This window comes from Gopherus evgoodei, chromosome 9, assembly GCF_007399415.2.
Source record: "Gopherus evgoodei ecotype Sinaloan lineage chromosome 9, rGopEvg1_v1.p, whole genome shotgun sequence".
Classification (NCBI taxonomy): Eukaryota; Metazoa; Chordata; order Testudines; family Testudinidae; genus Gopherus; species Gopherus evgoodei.
In genome coordinates, this window is record NC_044330.1 from 70,155,615 (window position 1) to 70,183,133 (window position 27,519).

General features: G+C 46.1%; 1 protein-coding gene across 4 annotated transcripts; it reads right to left on the reverse strand.

The window, feature by feature from the left end:
* TNMD (tenomodulin) lies at positions 1-23,397 on the reverse strand. 4 transcript variants are annotated; one of them, XM_030575093.1, is made up of 8 exons: positions 23,365-23,397; positions 21,852-21,927; positions 21,569-21,703; positions 14,064-14,204; positions 12,492-12,593; positions 9,905-10,058; positions 6,767-6,939; positions 1-4,421 (listed from the first exon to the last, which is right to left on the reverse strand). In XM_030575093.1, the coding sequence occupies exons 2-8, from the start codon at positions 21,897-21,899 to the stop codon at positions 4,212-4,214; spliced, it is 963 nt and encodes a 320-aa protein (XP_030430953.1). In that variant the 5' UTR covers positions 21,900-21,927; positions 23,365-23,397; the 3' UTR covers positions 1-4,211. The 4 variants fall into 4 exon arrangements, with proteins under 4 accessions (XP_030430953.1, XP_030430952.1, XP_030430951.1 ...); XM_030575092.1 differs by lacking the exon at positions 23,365-23,397 and adding an exon at positions 22,905-22,952 and having other exon boundaries at positions 21,852-21,957; XM_030575091.1 differs by lacking the exon at positions 23,365-23,397 and adding an exon at positions 22,323-22,377 and having other exon boundaries at positions 21,852-21,957.
* Between the last annotated feature and the right edge of the window lie 4,122 nt (positions 23,398-27,519).

A 27,519-nucleotide genomic window follows, 5' to 3' on the forward strand; every position in this document is an offset into this window, starting at 1 on the left:
AGCAGCACACCCCTTGGGGAGCTTTTGTAAATATTCAAACTGATTTTATTCAAATATCTAAATGTTCCAATTATGAGTACGTGTTAGTATTACTTGATGTTTTTCAAGTTGAGTTGAAACCTTCCCTTGTAGGAGAGCAGACACCAAGTCTGTTGTGAAAATTTTGCTTAAAGATTTCATTCCAAGGTTTGGCATACCTGTGAATATCAACAGTGATCGTGGTTCTCATTTTACTGGACAGATTGTAAAGGAGTTATGTGCAACCTTGCAGATCCAACACAACTTCCACTGTCCCCAACACCCACATTCTGCCGGGACAGTGAAACATCAGAATGGGATTCTGAAAAACAAACTGGCTAAGAATTGTGCAGAAATAAACTTAAAATGGCCAAATGCCCTGCCATTAGCATTGATGAGCATGAGGGCCACTCCCAACTGGAAGACTGGACTTAGTCCACATGAGATCCTGACAGGGCACCCGATGCGACTACTGACTGCACCCCCACTGGCCCTTGCCCAGATGAACATTAATTTGATGGAAGATACAATGCTTAATTACTGCCAGACACTAATGAAATGCGTCAGGTCTTTTTATACACAGGTAAAAGAAGCACTATCCAAGGATCCTGAGCAACCCTGCCATTCACTGGATCCAGGAGACTGGGTCTGCATAAAGGTCCATCAACGAAAGACCGCTCAGACCCCGCGTTGGAAAGGCCCTTACCAAGTCCTGTTAACTACCAACATCACTGTGAAGTGCCAAGGACTGACTGCCTGGACCCATGCTTCTCACTGCAAAAAGGCCCCTCCACCTCGAGATGACCCTCAGACTGCTGATCAGCCTGTCCCTCCTTCTGGTACCCTTTTTTCTCCTTCTGGACAGCAGCAGAAAAGGACAAGGTGAAGTGCTGGTAACCTCTCCCTTGTCCACTAACAGAACCACCATACATTCACCATCTGCTGGAGGAACCCAGTTATTGCAGAGTAACGTCCTGGTAACCTCCCCCGGTATGATCCTGAACCATGACTGTTCCAGGAAGGAAGAAGAAGAAGAATGTATGTTTGTTCCGCTGAAACCACCAAAGTCCAGGGATTCTTGACTACAAAAGACGTTAAGAATTGGCTCTGGTGGAAGAGACGGAGTATCGTAACCTGGCAGGGAGGAATTTGTGGGAACCATGCTTGAGTCTGTGGTATTGAGTGGTGGTTTGGGTTTATTCCGGGACTGGGCTCTGTGCTTTTGGACAAGTACCTTCAGGATGTATAGCCCTTCCTAATTGGCTTTCAGATGATGAATACCTAAGGCGCCTTGCTGCCACGACCACTGCCCCTGCCGTTATCCTTACTACCCCTACCACCCCTGTAATACATCCTAATACAGACAATACCATATACTCTAATGAAACCCAATGGCCAAGGCCTTTACACCTTAATGATCCCTATGGGATGGTGCCAATAGTGCAGCAGCAATTTGGAACATTTACAAAGGTCAACAGCATGATGAGAAATTAGAGCAACTGGAAAAGGCCACTGGTCTTATTATTGGAGCACAGTTAACACAGGTACAGGCTGGGGTTGGTGAATTACATGTACATGTTATTTCTGCCCTTAGTTTAATGACCCAGAAGCTGTTGACAGAGATGATATTGAATATCAGTGAGGCAGGAAAGGGATTACAGTGGGATCTGGCATGTTCAGAAATTCAGGATTTTCTGAATAACCAGCTCATGGCCATTCAGAGTGATCTTGAGCATCAGGCTTGGCCCGCTGCCCTTACTAGTGCTTCAGGAATGCTATCTGATCTGTGGCCATGGAGACATACTTGGAGATTTTCAGGATGGAAGTGTAGATGCTCACAGTGCTCTTTCCAAGCGTATGGGCTGGTTGGAGGGGTGTGGGCTCCCACATACCGAATCCTGCTGGGTCCGTGGGGAGGATGCAAGTGGGATTGGATAATTCACTGAGATATTTGGGAAATTTAACCACCTGGTATGCCTAGCTGACTTATAGTCAGTGCTCCTGGAATAATGCCCGATGTTTGGATAGGGATAGTAAGCCAATGGACATTTTGGCCTTTAAAGCCCCCACAGCTTCAGTAGGTACAAAAGTTGAAGCTAGGAGAAGTCACTGTTTATGACATCTGTTGGGAAGGTATGGGACAAGGAAATACCCTGACAGGACACCTGCTTTTCCAAGCTAATGACAACTGTGTGTATGTTAATGCCACCACTTTTCAAGGCATACATTTTAATCTCACCACTGCTACAGGCAATAATATTATTTATTGGCCAGCAGATAAAATTTTATAATCAGCCCTTAGGTTTCAGATATCCTTAAACTGGACTGCCTTAGTACTTGACCAGTTCCAAAATTTGCTTTCACTCCTACCAGAGGTCTAGATAATCTCTGAATAACAAGGGCAAATTCATATGCTCCAAAATATATATCAAATTGAAGAGTATGCCTTTCATACAGCCTATAGAGTGTCTATTTTATGTATTAAGTATTGTGTTTTACGACTAAGGCTGTACAGCACCCCCATCATATTATTACAATGGGAAAGTTAATACTTTTATTGTTGTTGTTTAGTTTAGGGTTAGGTTATTGTAGTTTGTAAAGGTTGTATTAATAATAGCACCTTCCATGTTCGTACTAACCATGCTTTGTCACTGTATTCAGTTAAACCCCAGAAGGTTGTACCGTGTGAGCTAGAGTCAGAAATACAAGATTTAATGAGAATAGAGGTTTGAGAGTGATGGTTGTGCTGGAAGCACAAAAGGGGGGAGTGTGGAAGCAGAGAAGAGGATAAAGGGAATTTGAATGCAGATATCTTAACTTTTAGGAATAAAATAAGAGTCAGGATAACACTAGCTCTAATAACGCAAGATTTCAGGCAGGGCCTGGGCAAGTGGAAAGCAAGTGGAACAAAAAACTGTAAGCAATACTGTTTTTTGACCTTGTGTTAGATAAGAATGGAATACAGACTGTAGCAGGAACTGCTGAGAAAAGTAAGATATCAGAAGGAATATGTATAAACAAGATGTGGTTGTTGATCGTTATTGTCTGTAACAAAAGGTATAAATTCTTGCCCTAATTGTTTATCTAACGGAGACCTGCCTGGGATGGGGGGAACCCCTGTCTGGGTTTACTCTCCCCTTGCAAGTGTCAGGAAAATAAACTGTCTCTGACTTGTTGCAACCAACCTGAGAATGAAGACTCTGTTTTCTTCCAGATGGATAAATACACAGTAACCAGCATGTGGGGGCTGTTTTTTCCTTAGGAATGTAAATGAAGTCTACTGTGTCCAACTGGAAAGGTAGGGGGAATGTGAGAAGGCAGAATGCAATTACACAAGCAGGAAATTGGCCAGGACTTGTGAGAAGTGTCATGGGCTATTTTAATGACTACAAATGAGACAGGTACCTGCCCTAGTATCTCAGCCAGATGATGGCATCTACCGTAGCCCAGCAGCCCCTAGCATCGCGCTAAGATGCTGACTCGAAGGGAAGAGTGCCAGCATGTGAATGCCTGGTACCTGTATTTCTGATGAACTAAGTGCCCATAGGAGTCCTGTGTGGTTTCTGTGTCAAGAGAGGTGCTGAGGGAATGGCCAGGTCAGTGTAGTCAATCTGTATGCAGTCTGGCACAAACAGGGATACGTATACTGTGCTGCAACCCTCACTCGCCTTTGTATGACCTTAGCTAGCTGAGCCCAGTGAGGGACCTGCAACCTGAGCTCCGCATGTTAGCTGGCTCTGGAGCTGTACAGTGAGCTCACTTGTCAGACCCACTAAACAGCACAGACTGAGTTTAAATGACTTTTCTTTGCAATTGCTCATAGAAAACATTTATTGTTTGGCTTGTTTCTTAGGGTGCAGCACAGATACAATCTTGCCTATTCATCCTTTGCATGCTGTCCATGAACATTTCACCGCAAGCAGGGGAACGTTAGGCTGCACCTGCTGTGTTCAGCAGGCACTCAAGATACTGCAGGGATGAGCGTGGTATCGAATAGAATAGAACAGCAGCACAGGCGGTGTGATCAGCCAGGCATGGCTGGAGCACGCAGCAGGAATCAAGGAGTTAACAGCCTGCATTTTACAGGCTTGTAACACAGGGAGGCTAGCTGAGCGGCAGCGTACAATAGGGTCCTTCTATACAGCAAGGACATATATTAGTTATAGTTCCATTGCTTCAGCAGGTGTGTGGCCCTACACTCTCCCTAACATGCGTGCGACCCACCAGTTGCATGGCATGATGATTCTGCAGATAACCCTTCCTCCCTGGTAGCAGTAGGGATACGGGTAATAGCCCAGCAGAGGCTCACACACCCGCTGGCAGTATCGGTTGGCGCGGCGACACTGAGCACAGCAGTAGCCTCGTTCATCCCACAAGGGGTGAAACTCAAGTCCGTTCTCCGTCTGGAAGAGAAAACAACCAGGAGAGGGTGTGAGGGAGAAAGTGCCTGGGGCAGAGCACAAACTCTGGGTTCAGTTATGGGGAGCTGCTGTGCTGATGGAATACTAACCCCCCCCAAATGCTAGGGGGATGCTTATCCTGCCATAAATGCTACCATCATAGAACATCAGGGTTGGAAGGGACCTTAGGAGGTCATTTAGTCCAACCCCGTGCTCAAAGCAAGATAAATCCCCAAATCCCTAAATGGCTCCCTCAAGAACTGAGCTCACAATCCTGGGTTTAGCAGGCCAATGCTCAAACCACTGAGCGATCCCTCCCCCCCAGATGAACCCAGCACCTATACCCCAGCCCAGTGGAGCACAGCCATGCCCCAGAGATGCCAGGCTAGGTCTCTCCCAGCTCAGAGCTCAGCTCTTGGACACCCGTGATGGCATCAGACTAATTTGAACTCTGGACCTCACTTTCTGCTTGTTGGCAAGTGGTACACCCTGGCCTCCTCCCATCCCTTTCCTTCCCAGTCCTCCGGCTGCCAGCTTCACATCCCTGCCCTCCATGCTGCTCCTCTTTCCTGGCCCCACTGCTTCCTGGCTGGAGGGGGCCATGTTCCAAGTAGTGCTTCTGCCCCTTCTTTCCAATGGGCCTGCCGTGGGGAGACAGCAGAGAGTACCAGGAGGAAAAGCAGAGAAGCAGCAGGCTGGGGAAAGCCACTAAATCCCTGGCGGTCCTGTGAGGAGAGGAGCATCACCCCTGGGAGCTTGGGAATGGGAAGAGAGGCAGAGCCACCAGGGACTGGGGAAGGGGGCAGAGGGTGGGTTGGGATGGTCATAGTACGTGAGTGACAAGGGAAAGAGGGGCCATTCAGTAGTGCCTAAATTCAGGTTTGGAGCTCTGAGTATTGGGAGACCCCTGAGATCTGACAGCATTTCTGAGCAGTCTGCTGGCTGGCAGTGGAACTAGTGTTGGCTCAGAGGTTTGGGGCAGCACCGCAAACTTCAGATGCTGTATCTGAGCTAATTGAACCTCCCTAGACTAAAACACTTATGGTATTCCAGTGCTTGGAGCACAGCAGGAATAGCCTTTTCCCTTGTTCTCCAGGAAGATGTGACAATGACAATCTGGGTTTTCTGAAGGTTCATTTTGGGTGTGGTTCCAGGTTTGGATATAGGTTTGAATCAGTTCTTATTTCATCTAGTTCTTCTTGGCCCTAGAAGGAACAGGACCCAAAGCAAGAGGGCCAGCTTGTCTTAGAAATGCTGCTGCCTCATAGTCTGAGCACAAGACTGAGAGCCAGGGATTTCTGAGCTGCAATCCTGTCTCCGACTCACTAGGCAAACCATTGAACTGCTCCGTTCCTCCGTTTCCCCAGCTGCAAAATGTGACTAATAATATTTACCTCACTTATGGGGATGCAGTGAGGATTAATTAATAGGTGTACAGCACTTCAATGCAATACATTGATATATTGTTTTTGTTGTCCACACAAGATCCAGTGAGAATCTAGTAAAATCACCCAGTGGTTACCTGGGTTACTCACCGGAACTTGAGAAGAGAAGCAGGTGGTAATGCTGCTCCTGGGGGGATATTCGTAGCATGGCTCCACAGAGGAGGGCATGAGCACAGTGCACAATTAACAGAGTCAACGCGAACATTTGGAGTGGACTATTCTGGAATTTGAGTGGCCCACCACATCTTAGCACTGGTTGAAATTTCCGTTTGTAGTGCTCCATTTTCTGTCGAGTTTGGTACTTTCTCAGCCCTCATCACTAATATCTGAGCATTCCTCAGTCACTAATGGGTTTTAGCCTCACGGCATCCCTGGGAGGTAAGGAAGCATCATCCTCATTTTAGAACTGGGAAACTGGGTTGGTTACTGAGTTCCCCGAAGTTCACACAGTGAGTTTGTGGCTGAGCCAGGTCTTCCAAGTCTCAGGCCAGTGCCCTGCCCACTAGACTATCCTATCTGCCTTAGTCCTCCATAGGCAGGTCAAATGTGATATTACAACCAAAGAACCGTGGCCTCTCCTATTATGAAGAAGGATTGCAGCCATTATGCTGTGCTATGAGTTAACTATGTTTTGGGGACACTATGAGCATTAGCTCAAATAAAACCCCTATTTGGCATGACTGTTCCACGCCATTCTAATGTTGTCATCATTTATTGGGATTCTTGTTTTAATGCAGTGGGCTTTAATGCTGCTGCCTCATAGAGTCACATGTCAGGGGCAGACAGAGGTCAGAAAAAGGTGCTCATGCAGGTCAGATGACGTAGCTTGAGAGTGTTCCTGTTGTTGAAGTTCAGCCTGAGAGTGAAATATTGACAGTTGCCCAATAATGCCCAAGGACTCACATAGTCATTTACGGGAAGATCCTCTTCAGTTAGCTGCCGGGCCCGGCGTTTGGTTCCTGGCCTCGCATCCTTATCCACATGGTGCTCATTCTGTCTTTCAGCCCCATCTTGTTTGGTCACAAGGAAGTGGACATTATCTTCCCCTCCATCTTCAAAGTCATGCAGCTCAGGAGCTAAGAATAACAGCGCAAACAATCATTACAACAACTGCCCTGGAGAGATTGCAGGGACAAAAGTTGCAGGTGGCATGCTCACCTCTAGCATGATATGGCACAAAGCCCCACTAAATCCAAAACAGCACTAAACCACACCCAACATTGTAAGAACATTGGGTCAGACCAATGGTCCATTGAGCCAAGTGTCCTGTCTTCTGACAGTGGCAGTGCCTGATGCTTCAGAGGGAGTCGACAGAACAGGGCAATTTATCGAGTGATCCATCCACTGTCGTCCAGTCTCAGCATCTGGTAGTGAGAGGCCTAGGGACACCCAAGGCATGAGGTTGTGTTCCTGACCATCTTGGCGAATAGCCATTGATGGACTTATCTTCTATGAACTTATCTAATTCTTTTTTAAAACCCAGTTATACTTTTGGCCTTCACAACATCTCCTGGAAATGAGTTCCACAGGTTGGTGCATCGGGTAAAGAATTGCTTTCTTTTGTACATCTTGCTCTCTGTGTACAACACACAGATAGCTCCATGTTATACAAACTGAGAAGCAAGCAAAAAAATGCCTGCAGTGTTGCTGTGAGAAGGAGCAGCAGGAAAACTTTGTCTCCAGTGAACAAAGGGTTCATTTCAGCTCACCTTCCCCCTTCCCTTGTGCAGGTGCTTGTAAGAAGAGCTGTAAATTGACTGCTTAGGAAAGAGAGAGAGGCGAATACTAGGGAAGAGAAGGCTCCACACCTGGGGTCACAGAACGTGCTGACTGCACCTGGGTGTTGTCTGCTGAGCCATCCCACTAGCTTACAGTTACTCTGGAGCAGGGTTTCTCAAACAGGGGTCGCTGCTTGTGTAGGGAAAGCCCCTGGCGGGCCAGGCCGATGTGTTTACCAGCCCGGTTCGCAGGTCCGGCCGATCACGGCTCCCACTGGCCGCGGATCGCTGCTTCGGGTCAATGGGAGCTGCTAGAAGTAGTGTGGGCTGAGGGACATACTGGCCGCCACTTCCAGCAGGTCCCATTGGCCCGGAGCAGCAAACTGTGGCCAGTGGGAGCCACGATCGGCCGGACCTGCAGACAGGGCAGATAAACACACCGGCCCAGCCCACGAAGGGCTTTCCCTACAGAAGTGGCGACCCCTATTTGAGAAAACCTGCTCTGGAGGATGCTGCAGGTGTGTGTGTAGAGAAGAAGAGTGTTATATAGTCATGGGCCTTAATGGAATCAGACACTGGCCCATGGCACAGAGTGTCTGGTCTGCCAGCCCTTACAAACTGATACATTTTCAAAGCAAGTCACCTGAGATCCTGCCCATGGACAGGTTCTATTGGGCACAAATGCAGATCTCTCTGATTTGACATTATTCCTTCCTTCACAGTCCCACAATGGCACCCGCCTGTCTTGTGGGTGATACCCACAAGACACCCATAAGAGGCTTAATCGTACAGGGTGCCCCCTTGGGGAATGTTCAGCCAATCAGAATTTGTTCTGATTATGTAATGCTTTTATGTTGGCTCTCTACATGCTGCAGGCAGCTGGCTTGTGGGCAGAGGCAGTGGAAGCTGCTTTGACTGGGGTTGGGAAGGGGCACAGTGAAACCTAAACGCAGTGAGCATGGGGAATGGGAGTGTCAGGGGCAGCGAAAGGACATCAGGGTGGGCGTTCGGCATTGGGAGCAGAGGGATGCAGGGGCAGCGGGGCAGAGGAAGAACAGTTGGGATATTGGGTAGGGGGGAGTGAGGTGGGGGCTCTGCGTGGGGGAGAGGCAGTCGGGATGTCAGGGATAGGTGAAGAGTAGGGTGAGTGGTCTGCAGGGGGAAGGGGCAGTCGGAGTGGAGGGGAGTGGGGTGGATGGTTTGTATGGGGTGGGGAGTTGGGGTGTCAGAGGTAGGAGGGGACCGAGATGGATGCTCTGCATTGGGGGAGGAGCAATCGGGGTGTTGGGTAGGAGGGGATTGGGGTGGGTGGTTTGCATGAGGGGAGAGGCAGTTGGGGTATCAGGGATAGGTGGGGAGCGGGATGGGGGGTCTGCATATGGGGAAGTACTGAGACTCGGCCTGATCACCCTGCTTCCCACCTGCTCCCCAATGCCATGGCAGCCTCTCCAGGCCCTGGGATCACGCTCTCGTCCCCAGCAGCTCTGGGGCCCAGCCTCGCCTGAGCACATCAAACAACTTGCTTGTTACAAAGGTGTAAACATAAATTATTCCCTCGATGTTTCCATTGTGGGGGCCTTGTCCCCCAAAGCGCACTTTGGTTCCACCACCCCTGCCTGAGGTGGAGTTCTGGTGGAAGCAGGAGACTCCCACTATTTGATCCTTCACTTTAACTGAGCTTCACAACAGAGCAGTTGTCTTTCTAACTGACCTCCACGCTCTTAACAGTTATTACTCTGAACACAACAGTCACAGTTCTCTTTTTCAATAATAGAACAGTATTTGCCGTTACTCTAGTACCTCTCATCCCAGGCTCTCAACACTGCTTTAGAAAGTTAAGTGTTGTTATCACCACTTTACGATGAGGAAAGAGGCACCCAGTGGCTAAGTGACTTGCCTGAGGTCACGCAGTGAATCAGTGACAGAATTTAGTTGTCTTGGTTTCCATTCATCTTCTCTAGACATTGTTGGCTTCCTTTCAGGTGCCAAAGAAATGTTTCTCTTTTTTCCTGTGACAGAGGGCAGGCTGATTGAGGGCTGATAATGAAGGATAAATTGACTTATTGCAGGGAAAAGGCCTAGCTAGTTATATTACACGGATTGTTTTCTCGTGGTAGTAATAAAGGATCTGTCCACATTCATTTATCTGATTTATAACTCCACTTAGGAAACTTGTTCTGGGCCAGCTCGCAGCATACAAAATTTCAGAGAGAAAGACGGGAACTGTTAATTTGACTGTAAAGCTGTTCCTGGAGATGCAGGTTGGTTAACATGGTACATCTCTTGTGGGAGTCTGCAGGGGTGAGGGAAAAGTCTATTTTACCTGTGATCAGAGTTGGGTGGATCCAGTGTATGGTCACATTTTTACAGATGTCAAAAATTTTGGAGCTCTTTAGGAATTCTTTGTTGTCAATAGGTTTTTCCTCTGGAATCCAGACCATGGATTGCTCCAAGTAGGTAGTCATCAGTTCATCTTCCTGAAAGAAGAAGGTGTCGTCACCTTGGTGTGCCAGCATAGACCCTACCACCTCCTGCGGCTTCTACCCCTCCTCAGATTCCATTGCTAAAGACATGACTTGTTAAAACAGTGCAAAACATACACTCCCTGTTGTTAAAGCTCCATGGATTTTGCGTTACAGGTTTAGGGCCCCAGTTCTGACCTCTAGCTCTGGTGTACGGTTAAAATTATGACCAACTAAGCTGAGTTGCTGAGGAGTGTGAAAAATTCACACCCTTGAGTGCCATAGTTAAACTGACCTAACCCCCAGTGTAGATGCTGGAATAATTCTTTTATCAACTTACCTACCGCCACTTGAGGAGGTGGATTACCTACATTGCCAGAAAAACGCCTTCCGTCAATGCAGGAAGCACCTACACTACAGCTGCCTACCTGTAGCATGTGTACTGTAGATGTGACCTCATGGAGTAAGCCCCATTGATTTTAATGGGGTTACTCCTGGTTTATATCTGAGGACGTGACACCAGAATAATCAGGGATCTTGTCTCTTTCTATGCCTCCTGCAGTTCCTTTGCTTATCTGAGGGTTTGCCTATGTCACAAATGCTTTGCCAGCATAGCTCTGTCGGCTAAGGGATGTGATTTTTTTTCATGTTCCTAGCCAACAGAACTAAGCCTAACACTAGCCAGCGCCGCCCAGAGGATTCAGGGGGACTTGGGCAAAGCAATTTCAGGGGCCCCTTCCATAAAAAAAAGTTGCAATACTATAGAATACTATATTCTTGTGGGGGCCTGGGGCAAATAGCCCCACTTGCCCCCCCCCCCCCGGGCGGCCCTGACACTAGCTCTCTTTTCTCTCCAGTCACTTCGTGGATATGTCAACCCTGCAGTCAGAGGTGAGACTGCAGCATGCGTAGACATATCCGAGCTAGCCTGGAGGTAGCTTGCTCCAGTAACATTAGTAGTGAAGCTGTGGCAGTGTGGGCTAGCCGCTCCATGCCCAGGGTCCCAGATGGGCTCATACAAGCCATGCTGCCGCTTGTGCTGCTGCAGATCCACTGCTATTGTTATTAGAACTTGATAGATCAAAGCTGACTTGGGTGTGTCTACATCTGCTGCAGTCACGTCACACCTCTGATTGCAGTGTAGACATACCCAATCTTGCTTCAAGAGCCTTCTCCTCTGCAACAACTGCCATTTGGAATAGCCTTCTGTATTCTCTGATTCATCAATTTTCCAACTCCTTTCAAATCTCAGATTGAAACATCTCCTTTCTCCTTTGCTCATTCCTCTTAAATTCTCTCTCCTTCTGTTACTAATTTGTGGTCAAGCATTTTCATTTATTCCTCACAAGATGCCTTTGAACCACTGCTTTCTGTCATTTATACCAGATGTCTCTCCTATTACATTATTCTGTAGCGTATTTTGGCATGCAGATTTTATGAATGAGGCTATACAGAAGATTGCACCAAGCTCTTTACTAAATACCACATGTATGCAGAATGCTGGTGTGCTATTTACCATTGCTAAACTACACCAAGACCCATCACAACAGCTCTCAAAGCTGCTGAGCTCCCCTTCAGATTTTGATCTGCTTTAACCACCATCTATTTATTATTGGGATATTGGGTGGAGGAGAGAAATGATTGCTGATCGGAGTAGCCAAGTGTTTGTTTTTCTTGGCTATGCAGCCATGCACAGGAAGAAATGACTAGATCTTAAATCTTAGTTTATCACACTGGGTTTTCCCTTTCTATTCTCTATCCTAGGAAATACTGTTTTGGTAAAGATTAAAAAATCATAGTTATTCGATGACCCAAAAGCTCTACTAGAGTCTCATGAAATATCCAAAGAATCTGTGACTGAAAACTCAAACGAATAAACCCCAGAATCTAGTCCCTGAATCAGAAAAGCCCTTCTGCACCTGCAAAATTTTAAGTATATGGTTAAATTCTGTTGGCTACAATGGGATTTAAGCACATGCAGAAGTACTTTCCTGAATCAGAGCCTTAGTGATTCACTGTTGCCTAAATGTAGCTGCTCTTGTTATTTCATGTCCTTTGCATAATTCTCTCACAGAGTGCGAGGGCAGATCTTTCTGGAAGAATTCATTAGATTGACTTCTGGTGTCTGCTAATCCTGAGCTGCCATGTGGCCTTTTAACTACAGCAGGATTATTGTTCTTGATTCTTGGTATTGTACTGGTGGGGATTTTGTCTGTCTTCTGTCTGATCCTGTCTCTTTGAATTGTCATTTTTACCAGCAATCCTCTGAAACAAGATAATTTTATGAAACCATCGCAATGCTTGTTCTTCCGTAGTAGCAAACTGTCAGTGAAGGACGGAGCAGATGGAATTCCAATGAGAACATGCTCTGATTCCTGGATGAAACTATCGAAGTCAGCTTCACATGGAGTGACTTATGCAGATTTTTATTTTATTTTATTTACATACCTTAGGTTCCTGTATTTCAGCCTCCGTAGTTTCAGGTATTGCTTTAATCTGAGTTTTGATGAAGCATTTTTGAAGTTCTCCAAAAAAGATGCCAGTTATTCCCTAAAAGCAACAACAACCAGGCAAATGAAATGTGAAAGTTTAAATAGCAGCACAAGGAGAATCTCATTGGATCACAGTTTAGTTACGTTTTTTGTTAGTTTTTGTGCAAAGGTGCTGAGATGTACTAAAAAGATCTCCTAAAGGATATTGCAATATAAGGGTTTGGAGAATGGTGCTATTTACAAATAGCTAAAGGAAGAGCTTAATAAAACGCCATCCTGATACCCACTTCTTTGTAACTATCACATGCTTTAGTCATCACAAATAAATGAATAAAGTATAATCTGGCCATTTTGAATATATGAATCTTCAGCCTTCAACTCTTGCTAGATTATTAGATGAAGATTTCAGGACATGCACTGAGCAGAGTATTTGCCTAGGAATTATAACTAGGATTCAAATAGATCATCTTATCTGGTCATGAGGTTTTGATGCTCTCCTGACAGACAAACATGCCATTTTTTTGTAGATTTACTACAGTCACATTCATCTGCAAGGATAAATCCAATGACTAGATCTTGATTTCAAACCAGGTTTTCATGGAACATCACCATCCCCACGGTGAAGAGCTCTGGTATTAAATGCCTCTGAGAGCATATGGGAGAATAGGATCTTTCCTTCTGAAGGATCTCCAAAGCACGCCATGAAGTGGCATCACTCACTCAGCTAACTCGAGCAGCACTATACAACAGCTTTTAGGACTTGATCTCCCTGAGCACTCCTTGCCCTAATCCAACAAAGATCTTAAGCATGTGCTTAATTTTAAGCACATTATCAGCTCCAGTGAAGTCAAGCTTGCATAAGGTAAGTGAAGACTAATTCTGCAATGGAACTGCAGAGGGAATTCAAAAGGGTGGAACAACAGGACTAAGACTTTGGATAGGGTATGATATCTAATATATGGGAGAGTATGGTCTAGTGGTTAAAGTACAGGCAGAAATGAGAATCAGAAGACCTGGATACTATTTCTGGATTTGCCACTGATGTGCCGGGCAGTGTTGGACAAGTCACTTAACCTGTCTATGCCTCAGTTTTCCTATCTGTCTAATGGAGGTAATTGGATATACCTCTGAGGGCTATTGTTCAGTTATTGCAAAATATTTGGAGCTCCTCAGTGAAAATTATCAGGCTCCCAACTCTTATTTGTGGAGGTGTCCTATCCAACTATTTGTCCAGTCTTATCCTTGCTTAACATAAGAGACCTGATCAGAGAAGGAAATACCCAGTGTGAAGTGGCTTCAGCATAGATAGCAGTAAGTATTCCCCTTTCCACACTTGGTGTCTCTGCTGTGACTGTGAACAGTGGTACCAGTTACGATATTGACACATTCCTACAAGAAACTGGACTGAAACTGCAGGGCCCCCCCGAAAGCCCATCTAATTGTAATAATTAATGTCCTTAAACCGTCGCTGTGTCATGACCATCTGGTTGCCTCGTTGCAGAAGGTTTAGGAAAACTGGCATACTCACATTTTTAAAGTCATATATTTCTAAAATTTCCTCTCTGCCATTTCCAGATCTGAATGTCTCTGTTCTGGTTAGAGGATCTATCTCCATCAAAATCTTCTTTTTCTCCCCATGGCTAAAGAATGTGTGCTCCATATCATATATCTGGGAGGACAAGAAATATAAGCAGAGGCAGTCAGGTCCATCCCAATATTTTAATTTTTGTTGATTTAGCAATTTAAAAAAAAAGACTCCATTGTTTTACACTGGTTTTCTACCACAGTTTCTGCAGATGGTTATAAAAGTTCCTAAGCACCAATGTCAAGGGGCCAGAGCTTTGGAGCAGGGGCTATCTATGCTTTCTAGAATCTGCTGGTTGCTTTTACAGCTGCTCTGCTCACTTTGGGCTCCATCCTACACTCTGTTCCAGGAAAAATACCCTAAACCTCCATGCTTGCATACAGTGGTGACAAATGTTACAGAAAAATTGAGGCTAGATAGATGGACTTTAACGGGAGTCTTTCCTGAGTCAGAAGATCAGGATCAGACCCTCAGTCCATTCATGTGTTAGTGATGGGTGTACTTCAAAAGTAATTGTCCCAGAAAGTGTCGACCTGGATTTTGAACATCTCCAACCTGGGGTTTTGGTTTGGCCCAATACACAGATAAAGATCAATTGCAAAAACGGAATCCAGATCCAGGTTTGGATTTCAAGCTTTCCAAAGTTACTAGGAACTGCCAGACCTGACTACTCCAGTGTCCTTTAACTCACAATAGGCCAGTACCAGCTGCTTTGGAGGAAGGTGCAAGTGGACAATTTAGAATAACCTATCCAGAGGGAAAGTTTCTTACTAACTCTCTTAGGGTACGTCCAGACTACTGCCGGATCGGCGGGTAGCAATAGATTTATCGGGAATCGATATATCGCATCTCATCTAGGCCTGGTCTACACTAGGGAGGCGTGTCAATGTAAGATACGCAACTTCAGCTACGGGAATACCGTAGCTGAAGTGAATATACCTTATTCCGACTTACCTTCCATCCTCACGGTGCGGGATCGATGGCTGCGGCTCCCCCGTTGACTCCGCTACCGCCGCTCGTTCTGGTGAAGTTCCGGAGTCGACGGGGAGCGCGTTCGGGGATCGATATATTGCATCTAGATGAGACAAGATATATCGATCCCCGATAAATCGATCGCTACCTGCCGATCCGGCGGGTAGTCTGGACGTACCCCTACATGCGATATATCTGTGATGGTCTATAGGAGGCAGTTATGAACACCTTCCAGCATAACAGTACTTAATGTCTTGCACCCTCCCTGTGCTGAAATGGGCAAACAGAGAATTAATAATATATCTCTGATACAATCTGTATTACTCTTCACAGGTATCTGCTGCTGCTGTTGCCAGCTTTGGATGGTGCTAGGCAGCCCTCTTGTCTCTGTTGTTGCCTGACTCTTAAGGGCTGAATAATAGAAGATGCTATTTGAAGCATACAAATGATCCTCCTGGAGCAGTTAAAGCTGGTGAGTTGTCTTAGAGATTCTCTTTCAAGGATAAAACAATGTCTCTCTAAAGAGAGGCCTCAAGCAAAGGGCACAGAAACCCCTGAAGAACCAAGAGGGGAAAAGAGAGTTCTCACGGTGCCTGAATGCAATATGTTCTCTAATTCAGCAGCAAGGCAGAGGGCTGCATGGTTTGGGGAGGAAAACACCCCTCTCATCCCCACAGGAAGCCACTTTAGGGCAGTCAGTGGCACTTAGGGGGTGGGGGGCTGGAATCTGAGGAGCTTTCACTGCTGCCCCTGCTGAATATCCTCTCTGGATAAAAGCAGCACTTGCGTCTCCAGGGCTGCTGTTCAGGTACCTTTCTGGACCTCTCTATTCTTTCTTGTCAATGACAGAAAGCTGGCTCAGAGGTCTGATGGTATGCTGCACAGCTGCTCCCTCACAAACTGACAACTTGCAGCCAGTCTTCACCACCCAGTGGCTGGCCAGTGGCCTGTGTGAAGTGAGATTGGAGGGTCTCCATCCAATTCCCAGTAGAAACCTGTCCACACACAGCTGGCAGGATCTGGCATCCTGTTGGTACTCTCAGCAGAGGCCAAGGGTTGGGTGGGGATGGGGGGAGATTGCACCAGGTTGTATTCATTCAGTGGATAAACAGAGTCTTGTGTCTCCAGGGCTATCAAGGCAACAGTCCTCATGGAGCCAAATCCTAAATCTGGGCAGCCTGACTGTGTGCGGAGAGGCAGGAGAAGGGCTTTTATTAATAATAAAACCTAACTCTTATATTGCGCTTTTTGTCTGTAGGGTCAAAGCCCTTTACAAAAGTGGTCAGTATCATTATTGCCATTTTACACTGAGGCACAGAGCGTAAAGTGACCTGCCCAAGGTCACCCACGAAACCAGTGGCAGAGCAGGGAATAGAACCCAGCTATCCTCAGTCCGAGTCCAATGCTCTAACCATGCTGCCTCCCACTTAAAAAAATTAAAATTCATTAATAATGTTCAGTGTCTCCCTGACATTCATGAGCATCTCTCATAGCTAATTCAGAATTTTTTAAAATATACTTGTTGATAGATTTTGCTTTATGGAAAAATTAGGTTAAAGGCTAGAAAATGTTGGCGTGCTGCCTGCTCAGAGAGGCCAAGTATGGGCTGTGCTTTAAATCATCCATGAAAGAATCTGAAACCATATTGTAGACTTACTTTAGAATCCCCTTCTGTTTCAGGGGAATGATTTTTCCTGTCAGTTTGGCCAACTAACCCATTCGGAGGCTTGGCTTAGCTGCATATTATTTGGAGGGTTGTGAAATTTTTAATTGGGCTAAAGAGATACTGATAGTTTTGAGAGTCATCTCAGAATTTGCTTGGGGAACAAGCTCTCCGCATTATGATAATCACTTTGGTTTGTTATCTTGTCATCTTTGTTTTGTTCATGTAATGCTACTAAATGGCAGGTTCAGGTTATTTCAGTGTTAATGTATGAAGGTGGAGTGCTTGGCTCCAAAGAAAACTGCAAAGTGGAAAAATGTGTGTGTGTGTGTGTGTGTGTGTGTGTGTGTGTGTGTGTGCGTGTGTGTGTGTGTGTGTGTGTGTGTGTGTAAAAAGGGTTTTGTTATTCTTGAATTTTTTTGTTAACATTAGAAATTCAACCCTTGCCTATCCTGATTTTCCTGGAAGACTCCTCTTGTGAGATCACCGGAGACTGGAATCAGAGCAGTTGAGAGGAGAAGGGGTGTTTGGTCAGGCTGTTTAAATCTGTTTTGCTTTTGTTAACAAACATGTTACTTCAACATCCACCATTGGGGAAAAAAATCTTTCTTTGCGAAAGATTAAAAAAATTTTCCCCCTTCAATTGAGGACTGTTCTCGAGTCCTCCAGCAAATCCCAAGTCAAGAGCTGATAATTCTAACATTAAAATAACCCAAATAAGCAGGAAACTCCCCCCAAACTTTCAGGCTTTCATTTTACATTACAGTGAAGCCCAAAGGGCACAAACACAGCGTTCCTTTTCTTTGCTGGCCACTTCTGTTTTAATAATTAGAAGACCCGGGTCTTCTGTCTTTCCTGCTAGAAATGTTTTCTCTTTGACTTTCCATTGCAATGTTAAATGGCTCCTCTTGAGCACTTTGTAATGTTCTTATTTTTTATTGTTAGTCTCCTAGATGTCTGTAAGTAATATTTCTATCCCTGGTGGCTTGGTCCGTTATGCATTTGGGTAACATTGCACGCTTACTTTTGCTTTACCGCTCTGTGCAGTGGTAGCTGTGAGATACGGTAGTGATGTTTATATTGTGCAGTCTGTCCCCCGAAACCTTTCATTTAAGCATGGTGAAGACCTTTCCTGACAGGGTTAACAGCTTGTGCTCCCATTGTGTGACTGGCAGGCTGTGTGTAACTAGACCAGGGGTCGGCAACCTTTCAGAAGTGGTGTGCTGAGTCTTCATTTATTCAGTCTAATTTAAGGTTTCACGTGCCAGTCAGACATTTTAACATTGTGAGAAGGTCTCTTTCTATAAGTCTATAATATACAACTAAACTATTGTTGTATGTAAAGTAAATAAGGTTTTTTAAATAGTTAAGAAGCTTCATTTAAAATTAAATTAAAATGCAGAGCCCCGCCGGACCAGGGGCCAGGACCCAGGCAGTGTGAGTGCCACTGAAAATCAGTTTGCGTGCCGCAAGTTGCCTACCCCTGAACTAGAGGAACAGTAGAGACTCTGTGAGGTCCCAGCAGCAGCTTGGAGATGTGTGTGTGGCTTTTATTTTTTTTTGATGATAAGAAAATAAACTTTCAGGAAATGGGACACTTCTTATCCAAATAGAACGATCACACTTGGGGCCTGGACTGTTAGATAGTTTAAAGTGCATTCTGCTTTGAAAAAATGGTCATCACATTGTAAATCTAGGTGTGTTTAAAGGGAATCTCTTTCTTGACCAATGCCTGTGGAGAGACAAGGTGGGTGAGGTAATATCTTTTATTGGACCTGTGTCAGCCGGACCCATCCCTGTAGAAAGATGAGTGCACTGGGCACGCATCTCCAGGGATGGGGCCTCTAGTACCACTACACATGTAGGTCTGTTGTTCTCCAGGCCTTTACGTGATTAACAGAGTCCTTTCTGTGCTTCACAGAACTGTCACATCTAAGCCACTCGAAATCGGTGTCAGGATGGGATTCATCTATTGCTCTTGGGGCTTGACTCAGAGCCTCTTGCACTCCAAATCAGCTGCTATGTCAGGAACTTTGATGAGTGACTTGGCTGAAGTCCTCAAGCACTTCTCTGTCTGCTAGACAAAGGGCCAGATTCATTGTTGCCCTTGGGCCCCTCTGGGCCTAGGACGGGTGTAGGTTGGGTCGCCATGTTGCAGCAGCGCCAGGTGCATGGGGTGGCTGTGGCCAGGGTGGAGGCAAGGGGTGGGTAGGGCAGGAGAGGAAGGGGGTAGATTTGGCAGTGGGAGGGGACATGGCTGGGGAGGACCAGTACCCTGGTGATTATGCACCTCTGCAAAGCCCCATCAGAGCTCCTGAAACATGGGCACAAATTAGGACAATCCTTGGGGCAGCCCTAGCCTGCAACAGGGAGTGGCCCCTGAATAAGGGTGGTGCAACCTGCCCCCTTCTATGTCTCTGCTGGAGTCTGTGTCACAATCAGTTCATAGTGCTCTTTGCTATGGCAATTGTTGGTTTACTAGGCCAGGGCCCCTTTGACTGGCCACTGTTAGCTAGATAGCTCCCTGGAGGGCAGCATAGCAGCCGAGGCTAGCTCTTCCTGAGCTCAGACAATTTGATGGCCTTCAAGGTATGAGCCACACGTCTCCAACCAAATGCTGTCATAGCAGGACTGTCAGCTGAACTCGATTACAAACCTACTGCTTGGCAATGGCTTATGGGCGCAGATGATTGGAATGAAAATATCTCCACCAGATGTTGGCTCTGAATAATGGCAGCTTATTTTAAACAGATGTAGTCAAGTAAAGTAACAAAGGCAAGACCAGGCTTCCAGGCAGCCCCGGGGCTGACACAAGCATTGGAAGTGCCCACACAAGCAGCACCAGAGCCAGATCATAAAAGTTCCTCCCATCAAACCCCTTCCATCCCCCCATTGAACCTCCTATCACTACCCTTTACTGCACAGAGTGAAATTCAGCCCTGCGCAGATTGTGTGAGACCTGTGTAGGTACCACTGAAATCCAGCTTCAGCCCTGGGGCAAGGACTGAAGGACAGCTCAAGCAGTGCCTAGGTCTTGCACGGGCCCTCTGTGCTAAGGTGAATCTCGCCCACAGGGTGAGTCTGAGAGAGATGGGCTTCTAGCCCATGACCCAGGTTTCACACATTGTGTTCAAGACAACCGCTCCTGCTATCTGGTCCAGGAGCTCCAACCCTAGGCTGTTCTTGGGCCACTCTCTGTATTGGGACTTTATCTGCAAGCAGAAGCCTGGTGGGAGAATGCAAAAGGACAGGGCAAGGCAAGAACCAGGCACAAAGTGGCTTGTTGGTGCCGAGGTCCATGTTCTTGCTTCGGGTGTGTAGTGGGGAGTTTACAGTCCCTGCTAGGTGTTTATGTGATTGTGATAAGTGGTGTCTTTTCAATGCCTGAGATCAGGGCTCGTGCGTGGCAGACAAACCCCTCTCAGTGGGACACATGACACTCATCTGCTTGTGGGTCCAAGTATGAGTCTTGCTTTCAGTGTGAGTGAGCCCAGGGAGCAGTCATGCAAGCCATGGTACCCATCCAATTTTGAGAGAATGCCTAATATAGAAACTCCTCTCCACAAGAGGGGCAAGGATAAAGCATAAGCAGGTTGTTGGCCTACATTTAGCGATGTTGCTTAAGATGTGAGAAGTCTGAATCAGGGCCACAGACTGGCTAGAATAAAAAGGACTTCCCCTTACTGCAAATCTTAATGCCCGTCAAACATGTTGCAATTCCCCCAACACATATAACAACATTCCTGCCTCTATAGTTTTGTATTTTGCATATTGTGAAACTAATAAAATTATTATTAAAAAATTATAAAATCTGCAGTCTTTGTGCTTCAGGGCATAAACTGGTCACTATCTGGGGTCAGGAAGAAACCTTCCTCCATGATGCAGACCTTCATCTAAAGCACCTGGCAATGGCCACTGTTGTAGACAGAATAGCGGACTCTATGGATCACAGAGACCTGTGATGGTATGTCAGCTGTTATGCTCCTAACTGGTGGGGTAGGAAGATGGTGCGGGAGGAGGTTTGGAGGGGAAGGTAGCCAGCCTATCACATGTAGGTTGGCTCCAAAATACGTGCTTTTCTAATTGCTGATATTTGAACATCTCATCAAACAGAAAATATGTGTCTAAGGATAATGATCCTATAAAAGTGGAATTTCCCTGAGGAACCAAGAAATATTGGGCCAGTAGAGTCAGCAGAGTTACACGTTGGCCCTTGCTGTGGTTTTATTTCAGTCTACCTTGTGCTACTGTAGATATGCACAGTGGGGATAAGAGAGCTACAGGCTAAGGAGCTGAAAATAAATGAACACAATCCAGTTAGCAGAAACGCCTCTGAAAGCAAGTCTGTCTCATTGTCCCCTAACATTGCAAACACATTAAAGTAAGAAATATAAATCCTGATAGTCAATCATTCTAGATTCTGGCTTCCTCTCCTCTTTATGTGGTGGCAAAATGATTTTTCCACCAGTTTCTGGTAAGATAATTGAAATAAAATGGAAAATAGTTTCATACTTGTAGTAAAATTTGCTGCTGGTGAAATAAAGTAATTTTAACTCTTTTTAGCTGAGATCCCATCTGGTGCAATTATTAATTATGAAAATATTTCACTAAAACCACTAAAAGCTAGATTTGAATAATGAAAAGAAAAAAGTCACCATGAATATTCTGTAGTGTAAAAACTGTTTATCACAATATTGTATGGATTTTTAGAGTGAGCAGTTAGCAGTATTGATAGGTGTAATATTGTAGAAAGATTGATCTCACTGTGTAGAATTGACACTCTAAAATCCTGAATCAGTGAATATTTACTTACTTTTTTAGGTGAAGGGTTCCAGAAATATTTGACACCAAAAAATATCAGAATAAGAAAAATCACCAGTATGCAGAAGAGCAATCCACAGATTTTGTATCTTTTGCAGGTCTTCTTTCTTGTCTTAGACGCTTCTGCCTAATTAATTACAAAACAGCAATATCCAGTGGTCTGCTTATCATTCCAAGGAGTGCTGAATACACATGCATATCAGACAGCTATTATGCTCTAGGTAATAAATATTACATGGGAAATTCTGAAATGGAAAAGAAAATCATTAACTTACATGTAAAAAGTGACAGACTTCGGGGCTCTCCTGAGAATTCTTTTCCATGATCTCTAAGTAAAATTTCCTTCTGTCTCTGTGCGTAGAGAGATCGGAGACACCACTGCTGAGGTGGAGTTATAAATGATCAGGACTGCACATGCCAGTGAAATGAAACTCTGTACTACAATGATTCCAATATGTCATGCTAAAGTCTGCCTTAACACAGGAGTCTGTAATGCACCAGTCAAAGCGTGTATATGTGTGTGGGTGCCTATTGCATCCGTGCTGGCATTGAGGTGTATGGGGGGCAAGCGATTGCCCTGTGGGTTGGGAATGTGACTGAGGGTGACCTATAATGCAACATCTTTCACTCTACACCTACAGTGGCAGTGAATAAGCATTTTATACACTTATTAAAATGGGACAGCAGAAGAGTTCTGCCCTATCTCCCCCACCCTTGCATCCTCTGTCTTTCCCCCTTTGTCTCACCTTTGCAGCTGTGCCTCACATCAGCTTTTTCAGTAAATCTAATGTTGCCTCCCCATGCCCACCCACCGATCCTAACTCTCTCCCTCCTGACACCTGGGTTTTTTGTGAGCAGCTTAACTAGACCAGTCAGGGCCAGCCTGTGGTGCTCTGGATCACAGCTGGTGAGGCACCGTAGCCCTTGCTAGCTGCGTGTGTGTTTATAAAGGGATCTTCAGAAGCAGCCCCTTGGTCCTTTGCTGTGGCTGTGGAGCTGGAAGATGAAATGGGGGTGCCCTCGCTGATGTCTGGCTGCTGGTTCCTTTGGAGCCCCCCAGTGGAATGACTACGGTGTCTAGGACACTAGAGTAGCACTCTGCCCCTCCTGGATCCTTCATCTGGAAGCACTAGGTCAAATTCAACTCTTGTGTAAATGAGCGGAGCTCCATTGACTTTAAGGGGCACCTGCTTAGACCAGGCACTGAATGCTGGACTGCAATGCAAACATGAAAATGGAGTTAAGCCCAGCAAGAAGCACCAGTGTTCCCACTCCCCGCAAGTCCCCAGGCTTTGGGGCATTCAGTAGAGAAACAAAGTTTAACTAACTTTTTATTAAGTCTTATCTTCCTCTCTGAAATCTTCTTGGCACGTCCTGGTTCCCAGAAGATGGCTCAGCATGTGCCCTCACGTACCGCAGCAGAGTTATTGAATCCATGCTCGATGTGATCTTACAGCAGGATGCATTCTGAGATATCGTCACTGAAGCAGGAGGTGCCAAGACTCTTCCACAGGGAAGGAATAATTTTAAAAAGTTTATTAAAACACGTGTCTGCTGTGCCTTTAACTCGTGATAACGTCATTGTTCACCTTTCTGCCTGTGCAAGGGGTGTGAGTGGCTACCAAAGCCTGACTGCAGAGGCTGGAAAGAGATCCGTAGTGGAGATCACACCAGAGCTCCCGCAGTGTCTTCCTTTATTCAGAAGCTACTTTGCAATTTTCTGGTGTAAAGGTCCGAGTACAAAGCACTCAAGGCACAAACTAGTCTTACATATACTACAATACATACATAGGCTTCAGCAGGGAAGGAGCACAGGATTTTCAACCCCAAATACAGGCGTATCTATCACTTGCACTGTAGGAAATTCTTTTAGCTTTGAGTAAGGCTAAGATTTTGTCACGATTATATTTTTAGTAAAAGTCATGGACAGGTCACAGGCAACAAACAAAAATTCATGGAACACATGATTTTTACTAAAAATAACCATACAAGCCGTGGCAGAGGCGCATGGCCCCAGTTGCAGCCCCCACCGCAGAGCTATGCGGGGAGCATAGCTCCGGTTTCCAACCCAGCCATGACTCCAGCTCAGGGGTAGGCAACCTATGGCACGTGTGCCAAAGGCGGCACACGAGCTGATTTTCAATGGCACTCACACTGCTCGGGTCCTGGCCACCGGTCTGGGGGGCTCTGCATTTTAATTTAATTTTAAATGAAGCTTCTTAAACATTTTAAAAACCTTATTTTCTTTACATACAACAATAGTTTAGTTATATATTATAGACTTATAGAAAGAGACTTTCTAAAAATGTTAAAATATATTACTGGCACATGAAACATTAAATTAGAGTGAATAAATGAAGACTCAGCAAAGCACTTTGAAAGGTTGCCGACCCCTGCTCCAGCTGCTGACAGCTGAAGCCGAAGAAGTCACGGAGGTCTGGTAAAGTCACAGAATCCGTGACTTCCGTGACTGCTGTGACCTCTGTGACTAAATCGTAGCCTTAGCTATGAGTAGGAAGTGGGCTATTCTAGTTCCTGGCATTGGCCACTAGGTGGGACAAAGGTCAATTAATGTTACTTTTACTTTATTTCCCCATTATTCTGGATGGGACAGAGCCTCGGTGGGTGAACCGCTACTGCTCATGAGCGCTGCAGGATCCTTTGTGTGTTAGCTGCAGCTCCTTTGATACCAAATTTGCTTTTTGCTCAGTATGCTCTATCTACCTTATATATTTATCTGGCTCTGTCACCATTGAATGTGAGTGCCTCATGCTTTTTAATGTATTTATCCTCACCACACCCCTGTGAGGTAGTGAAGTGCTGTTGTCATAAACAGATAAGTAAGAGTTAATAGAACAAAACTGCTTCATATCTCTTTTGCCTGGAAAGGGTTAACAAGAACAGTGAGCCTGGCTGTCACCTGACCAGAGGACCAATCAGAGGACAGGACACTTTCAAATCTTGAGGGAGGGAAGTTTTTGTGTGAGCTGTTAGTGTTTGGTTGTCGTTCACTCTGGGGGCTCAGAGGGATCAGACGTGCAACCAGGTTTCTCTCCAATCTCTCCGATACAGGCTCCTATAAGTTCAGACTAGTGAGTACTAGGTGATAAGGTGAGTTAGGCTTATGGTTGTTTTCTTTATTTGCAAATGTGTATTTGGCTGGAAGGAGTTCAAATTGGTATTTTGCTGAAAAGATTTTAATTTGTACTTGTATACTTAGGCTGGGAGGGTGTTCCCAGTGTCTATAGCTGAAAGACCCTGTACCTATTCCATTTTTTTTTTAAATTTACAAAGATAATTTTTACTGTTTTTTCTTTCTTTAATTAAAAGCTTTTCTTGTTTAAGAACCTAATTGTTTTTTTATTCTGGTGAGACCCCAGGGGACTGGGTCTGGATTCACCAGGGAATTGGTGGGGAGAAAGGAGCGAAGAGGGAGAGAGAGACTGATTTCTCTCTGCGTTAGGATTACTTTCTCTCTCAGGGAGAGTCTGGGAGGGGGAGAGAAAAGGAGTGGGGGGAAGGTGAATTTTCCTCTCCGTTTTAAGATTCAAGGAGTTTGAATCACAGTGATCTTCCAGGGTAATCCAGGGAGGGGAAGCCTGGGAGAGGCAACGGTGAGGGAAAGGGTTTACTTTCCTTGTGTTAAGATCCAGAGGGGTCTTGGGGGTCCCCGGGCAAGGTTTTGTGGGGACCAGAGTGTACCAGGCACTGGAATTCCTGGTTGGTGGCAGCGCTACAGGTTCTAAGCTGGTAATTGAGCTTAGAGGAATTCATGCTGGTACCCCATCTTTTGGACACTAAGGTTCAGAGTGGGGAATTGTACCATGACAGCTGTTATCCCCGTCATACAGGTGCAGAAGGGAGGCCGAGAGACTGGCACTTGCCAAGGTTACCCAGGTAGTCTTTGGTGGAGGAGGAAATTGGTGGGATCTCGCAAGATTTTGGCTACTGCTCTAACCATTGGACATCCCCATATAGACGAGTGTGTCAGCTTCAAGATCTCTGTCCCTGTAGCCATGGTTGTTATTGCTCTGGGGTCTGGGATCGTTCACCTCACATGCCAGGACCAGGGCTGCCTTTGACAGTTCCTCTGTTTTGGCTCAATGTGCAGAGAAAAAGCCTTCCCAGGGCTCTGATCCAGAGCTACAGAGCTCTCTCCCCCAGCAGCTAAGAACCATCTCCAACCCCTCCACTTTCTGTCCCAGGAACACTTTTCCAACATGCTTTTACTAATAAAACCCTATATTGCATAAGACATTAAGTAAAGATACCTTAAAAAATCCACATGCAGTCTGAGCGCAGGGGGTAGGGAGAGAAGAGGAGAAAGATGGACCATGGAAGGGTCAGGAGAACTAGGACTCAAGTCTACGGGGCTCAGCTTCTGAATACTTCCAGGCTGCCACCTGGCAGCCACAGCAGAGCTGCAATCCATGCACTATAAATCCCAGGGCACTGGGCACCACAGGAAGTGGGTGGAATAGCTCAGTGGTTTGAGCATTGGCCTGCTAAACCCAGGGTTGTGAGTTCAATCCTTGAGGGGCCATTTAGGGATCTGGGGCAAAAATCTCTCTGGGGATTGGCCCTGCTTTGAGCAGGGGTTTGGAATAGATGACCTCCTGAGGTCCCTTCTAACCCTGATATTCTATTATTCTAAGTGCCACCCATAGATGGCCCTATTGGCAATAACCCCCATGACATCTGATTAGTCCAGATGAAATATTCATGCAGGGAGAGACTTCCAGGACGCTATCTGTGTAACCTGGCAGTATCCTGGCTGTTGTACAACAGACCCTGTGCTTGTTCCCTGCTTTGGAGTCTGGCTCTGAGCCTTGGCTTGACCCCTCAATCCCTGGCTCTGACTCCTGCTCCAATCACCAGGCCCTACTCGTGCTCTGACCACTAGGCCTCACTCCTGGTCCTACCTGCAAGGCCAGGCTGCTCACGTCCTGGTTGAGACAGGTTACCTGTCCTACTGTACTGCTGGAAGGCAATCAGATACCATGGTGATGGGTCTGGTATAGGAGCCCGACAAGGCTAGGCAAGCTGTTCTGTGCTGTTTCTGAGCCCTGTACAGTGTGCCCACCTCTTTCCCTAGGCTCCCGAGCCCGAGTTCCAGCCTGAAGCCACAATTTCAAAGCACCGTCTACACAGCTATTTTTAGAGCACTGTTGTGAGCTGTGCTTGCCCAAATCTGGTGACCCAGGCTGGGAGGCTCACTTCTGCAGGCTGTGTAGACATATCCACCATACCTTGCCAAGGAAAGAGAAGACAGCCTGCTTCTTTCTTCCTTATCTTTTGTCAGGGGATTACAAATTTACCTACTTCCAGCAAAACACGAAGTCCTGTTTCTTTACGTCCCCTTCCTCCACACTGACCCATGTCTTGCTGTCTCCTTAGCCAGCCCCTTCCACTCTAGCTGACTCTTTAGTTGAGAGCTTTGTTCTTGCTCCCAGTGGACAATGAAGTATCCCATAATGCCACTGGGCTGTTCTTTCCTGCAGGAGCAGTGCCTCACTGAAGCCACTGGAGGTGGGAAGGGCAGTGTGTGTTGGCAGCATATAGCTGGGCATCTAAGAGGTGTAGCACAAAAGTCACAGCAGAGGGAGAGGGGGCTATGGAGGCTTTAAGCCACCTTTGTGCCCTCCCAAATCTAGACTCTTCTGCGGGAGCTGCAGTGGTCCCTGGCATAACATAGCTCTGGGGGCCTGTGCAACTTATCAGAGCATCTCAGACCAGGGCCACCCTACAGGTGGCAATGTTGCCCAAAATCTCTGCACCGCTAGGTGCTGTGGACCAGCCCTGCCCACACATGTTCCTTCCATGCCCAGCCATGCCCTGTGTGCAGGGCTTGTGAGGAGGTTCTCGGAGGACAGCCTGCAGCCATCTTCTGCAGTGTTTGTTCTGAAGAATTCTTCCCTGGCTGGATTTGGGGCTTGTAAAGCC